The 5,020-nt window shown below is 61.9% G+C and overlaps 1 protein-coding gene across 1 annotated transcript in view; it reads left to right on the top strand.

The window, feature by feature from the left end:
- Positions 1-5,020, top strand: part of SLC4A3 (solute carrier family 4 member 3) — a 14,808-nt gene that overhangs the window by 5,094 nt on the left and 4,694 nt on the right. The window contains exons 9-16 of the mRNA XM_006168599.2: positions 221-404; positions 787-886; positions 1,317-1,501; positions 2,094-2,319; positions 2,494-2,712; positions 3,105-3,253; positions 3,452-3,646; positions 4,412-4,647. Of these exons, the coding sequence (XP_006168661.1) occupies positions 221-404; positions 787-886; positions 1,317-1,501; positions 2,094-2,319; positions 2,494-2,712; positions 3,105-3,253; positions 3,452-3,646; positions 4,412-4,647 (1,494 nt within the window). The remainder of the gene's footprint in view (positions 1-220; positions 405-786; positions 887-1,316; positions 1,502-2,093; positions 2,320-2,493; positions 2,713-3,104; positions 3,254-3,451; positions 3,647-4,411; positions 4,648-5,020) is intronic.

The following is a 5,020-nucleotide window of genomic DNA, read 5'->3' as shown; positions in this document are numbered from 1 at the left end:
GTTGCCCTGCCAGGAGCAGACTCTTCCAAGAGGCTCCCAGCCTCAGCGTGAATACCACCGATGATGGGGAGCTCATTCCTCTCCCATCCTTGGACAACTTCAACCATTAGAAAGTTCTTTCTTACACTGAGGCGAAAGGGGTAGAGGCCCTGACCCTTAATTTCCCACTTCCTTATGGCCTCAGTCTGTCTCCTCGAACCCGACTTGTTCCTCTCTCCAGCCATCCCAATGATGACAAGGACAGTGGCTTTTTCCCCCGAAACCCGTCGAGCTCCAGCGTGAACTCAGTCCTGGGGAATCATCACCCAACCCCCAGCCATGGCCCTGACGGCGCGGTGCCCACCATGGCTGACGACCTGGGCGAGCCTGCCCCGCTCTGGCCGCACGACCCTGATGCCAAGGAGGTCAGTGGCCTTGCCTCCACTTGGGGCTTCCACATGGTGGAGGTGATCCATGCCATCACTGAGTGGGTCGGGGAGGACAGTGCTCAGCACAGGGCCAGGAGTGTGGGAGGTCCACGAGGGGTTCCTGTCTCGGTGACACCGGAGAAGCCTGTGGCAGACCCACAGGAGCCTTGGAACAAGATAAGGTTGAGGTGATGTGGGGATGTAGAAGAGGGGCTCAGATCCGGGCTGATCCCCTCCCAATACGGGGTCACCGTGCCCATAGTCTGCACCCACGTTGAGGGAAAAAGTGGGGCCCAGACCCAAGGCTGGAGCAAGGACAGGAGGGCCTGCCACGGCCTCCGGTCTGGGTCCCAGCCCTATTCCAGTTCTGCGTCCTCAGAAGCCCCTCCACATGCCTGGGGGAGACGGCCATCGGGGGAAAAGCCTGAAGCTGCTGGAGAAGATCCCCGAAGATGCCGAGGCCACGGTCGTGCTCGTGGGTGAGGAGGCCTGGGTGTCGGGGCGGGGTCTGCTGAGTGCGTGCGCCTCTGCTGGTCATCCTGAGCTCTGGCCTGGAGCCTGCCTCTTCCATCTCCAGCCAGGCCCCCTTTGCCCTGGCTCCCCTTCACCACCTGCCTTGTCCCCAGCCATTTCTTCCTCAGTCTGCTGCCTCTTCCCATCTGGTTTTCTGTTATCTCGGGCTGTTGCTAGTCCATATAACCCCATTGTGAGAATTAGGAAAAAACCTTTAATTCCTTTCATTTCCATCTGGTGGTAAATAAACACATTAGTGAGTAAGGCCCCCCTGAGATTGGGGTTACGTCGTGCAGTGCACAGCCCACTCAGCTGTACGTGACAGCCCGGGTATCCTCCCGGCCTTCTTTGACCACTCCCCGCTGCCCAGCACCCTGCGCCTTACTCTTCCTCCAGGCTGCGTGCCTTTCCTGGAGCAGCCAGCAGCAGCCTTTGTGCGGCTGAGCGAGGCTGTGCTCCTGGAGTCTGTGCTTGAGGTCCCCGTGCCGGTCCGCTTCCTCTTTGTGATGCTGGGGCCCAACCAGACCAGCACCGACTACCATGAGCTTGGGCGCTCCATTGCCACCCTCATGTCCGACAAGGTGGGTCCTGTACCTCATGCTGGGCTCTGTGGGCCTGTTCCCCACCCCTCTCATCATGTACAGCGATGTCCGCAGAGGCCAGGGTGCTCGAGGCCCCTCCTGGGTAGAGGCCGGGCTCTGGAGGGTGGTAGGGGAGCTGCTGGCTGAGGGGAGAAAAGGGAGGCCTGGGCTGGGGCCGAGGGAAGGGTTCAGTGTAGGGGGAGGGGAAGACCAGACTCCACAGCTTTGGGTGTGACATGAGACTTGAACAGAAGCACTGGATGTGCTGGTCTTTGCTGTGGCTTCTGGGCTGGGCCAGGGGGGGGTCCTTGAGCCAGGGGCGATGTTCAGGATAGTAATCGACCTAGAGGATGTGGGTGGTGCCCGGTCAGAATGGTTCTGGAGGCGGGTGGGGGAGTCTGGAGGCTCCTGGGGAAGTGGATGGTACCCCTGGGGTTCAGGGGGATGGCCACCCAGCGGCCTGCAGAGGTGTGCCACTGTTCTGAGAACCGGACAGGTGTCTATGGCTGAAGGTCCCCCCACTTCCTTGAGCTCCTCCTCTCAGGGCTCCCTCACTCATCCCTGAGGTTCATGGCCCTCCTGTCACCCCCAGCTGTTTCATGAGGCTGCCTACCAGGCCGACGACCGGCAGGACCTCCTGAGCGCCATCAGCGAGTTTCTGGACGGCAGCATCGTGATCCCGCCCTCCGAGGTGGAGGGCCGGGACCTGCTGCGCTCCGTGGCTGCCTTCCAGCGAGAGCTGCTGAGGAAGCGGCGGGAGCGCGAGCAGACCAAAGTCGAGATGACCACTCGGGGAGGCTATGTGGCCCCTGGGAAAGGTCAGCAGGCCTTGGGCCCGAGTCTCCCAGCGCACCTGTTGCCTTTCCCCAGTCCCGACGGCTGCAATCCCAGCCCTGTCCTGGCTCCTCCCAGTGCTTGGTGCTGGCTTTGTGTCCCTGGGCGTTTCCACCAAGAGGTAGCGTCCGTGTTCCAGCAGCTGCTTGTTCCCCTAGAGCTGTCTTTGGAGTTGGGGGGCTCTGAGGTGACCCCTGAAGATGACCCTCTCCTGCGGACCGGCTCAGTGTTTGGGGGGCTGGTCCGGGACGTGAAGCGCCGGTACCCGCACTACCCCAGCGACCTGCGCGATGCCCTGCACTCCCAGTGCGTGGCCGCCGTGCTCTTCATCTACTTCGCCGCCCTCAGCCCCGCCATCACCTTTGGGGGGCTGCTAGGTGAGGGGAGGGGCCGGGAACTGGGGAGCTCCTGTGGTCACTTTGGGGGCCCAGTGTCTCCTTCAGTTTCTGGTTATGGTGTCCCCGATTACCCTCGGGGGGCTTGGAAAGGCTTGCCCACATTACAGAGCTGCAGGGTCAGGGGAACCAGTGGCCACTTTTTGGGGGGCTATAGAGTGAGAAAGAGTGGGGGAGGCACAAAGGGTAGGGAGTCCTGTGAGTGCTTTGGGGACTAGAAGGAGGCGTTAGGTGAGATGAAGTTGGGGGCCCTGTGTATGGCTCTGGGAAGCTGCTTTGCCCTCGTTGAGGTCCCCAGTTTAGGGTAAGCCAGATGAGGATGAGGGCAGGTGAAGAGCCAGGCTTGGGCCATCCCTTGCCCCTTGCCATTCCAGGAGAGAAGACAGAGGGGCTGATGGGCGTGTCCGAGCTGATCGTGTCCACGGCGGTGCTTGGTGTGCTGTTCTCCCTGCTGGGGGCCCAGCCGCTGCTGGTGGTCGGCTTCTCGGGGCCACTGCTGGTCTTTGAGGAAGCGTTTTTCAAGGTGAGGCTCTGCCCTCCCCAGGGCTCCCTGCTGGTGCTCTTTCCCACCTAGGCGATGCGTCCCCACAGCGCGTCCCTCCTGTCCCTGAGTCACACTGCCGGTCCCTCCCGCTCCGGTGCTCTTCTTGTCGTTCTGCGGGGCACCGACATCCGGGGCAGACCACTCGTGGGTGACCACAGCTCCCCGCCCTGCTCCTAGTTCTGCCGTGCCCAGGACCTGGAGTACCTCACCGGCCGGGTGTGGGTTGGCCTCTGGCTGGTGGTCTTCGTCCTCGCCCTGGTAGCCGCGGAAGGCAGCTTCCTGGTCCGCTACATCTCCCCCTTCACCCAGGAGATCTTCGCCTTCCTCATCTCGCTCATTTTCATCTACGAGACCTTCCACAAGCTCTATAAGGTGGCGGTCCAGAGAGGGTTCGGGGGTGGGTGGAGACGGGGGCTGGGCAGCGTCCTGGAGGGGAGAGCACGAGATGGGGAAGTAGGTGGCATTAGGCACTGAAGGGACAGCAGGGAAGCTGTTTGATGTGGGCATGTGGTGTACAGGGCAGCTGGGGACGCCCCGGGCTCGGTCTGAGCTGCAGGGAAAAGGGTCAGACCCAGTGGGTGTCAGTTCAGGGCTCCAGGCAGCTGGGAAGCCACCCTCCTGGGCCGCTACATCTCCCCCTTCACCCAGGAGATCTTCGCCTTCCTCATCTCGCTCATTTTCATCTACGAGACCTTCCACAAGCTCTATAAGGTGGCGGTCCAGAGAGGGTTCGGGGGTGGGTGGAGACGGGGGCTGGGCAGCGTCCTGGAGGGGAGAGCACGAGATGGGGAAGTAGGTGGCATTAGGCACTGAAGGGACAGCAGGGAAGCTGTTTGATGTGGGCATGTGGTGTACAGGGCAGCTGGGGACGCCCCGGGCTCGGTCTGAGCTGCAGGGAAAAGGGTCAGACCCAGTGGGTGTCAGTTCAGGGCTCCAGGCAGCTGGGTGGAGGCTCCGTAGCCAGCATGGACTTGCACAGGTAAGTGAGGTAGGAGTGGTCAGCACAGGGGCTGGGTGTCCTCTGCTCGCCTTTGGCTGAGAGCGTGTGTGTGATGTACTGCGGTCTCACAGGTGATGCTGGTGAAATCAGACTGCCTGCTCCGTGAGTGAGGCAGTGTCCTTGTCACCCACACACAGGTGTTCACAGAGCACCCGCTGTTGCCGTTTTACCCCCCGGAGGGGGACGTGGAGGGCGTCCCGGGTGCTGGCCTGGAGCTGAATACGAGTGCCCTGCCGCCTACCGAGGGGCCTCCGGGCCCGAGGAACCAACCCAATACCGCCCTGCTGTCCCTCATCCTCATGCTGGGGACCTTCTTCATCGCCTTCTTCCTGCGCAAGTTCAGGAACAGCCGCTTCCTGGGAGGCAAGGTGCGTTGCTGTGGTGTGGGCCCCTCTCCATTCCTGTAGTCGCTGCCAGACTGCTCCAGAAGGGGGCCACACCCTAGCCTCCTGGTCAGCCCACGGAGCAGAACGATCTGTGCAGCTCTCTACCCCAGCTGAAGCCCCTGGGGTGTCTTTTCACTCATCCCTCAGAGAGTTCAACTGAGCAAAAACATCCCCTGAGGCTGGACTGGCTCCCGGTGGGGTTTGGAGTCAGGTTGGGAACTTCCTTCTGGTTCTAGCTTGGACCAGCAGGGGCTGGAGGTGGTGAGCTGCGTGTTACTCTGCTGACTAACCCTCGCCTCCACTCTCTCCTCATTTCCCCTCCCTCACCCCGCTGGCCCCTCTCCCAAGGCTCGCCGCATC

This window comes from Tupaia chinensis, unplaced genomic scaffold (assembly GCF_000334495.1).
Source record: "Tupaia chinensis unplaced genomic scaffold, TupChi_1.0 Scaffold145907_1, whole genome shotgun sequence".
Classification (NCBI taxonomy): Eukaryota; Metazoa; Chordata; class Mammalia; order Scandentia; family Tupaiidae; genus Tupaia; species Tupaia belangeri.
The sequence above is the reverse complement of the archived record's forward strand: the minus strand, read 5'-3'. Positions and strand labels throughout refer to the sequence as shown.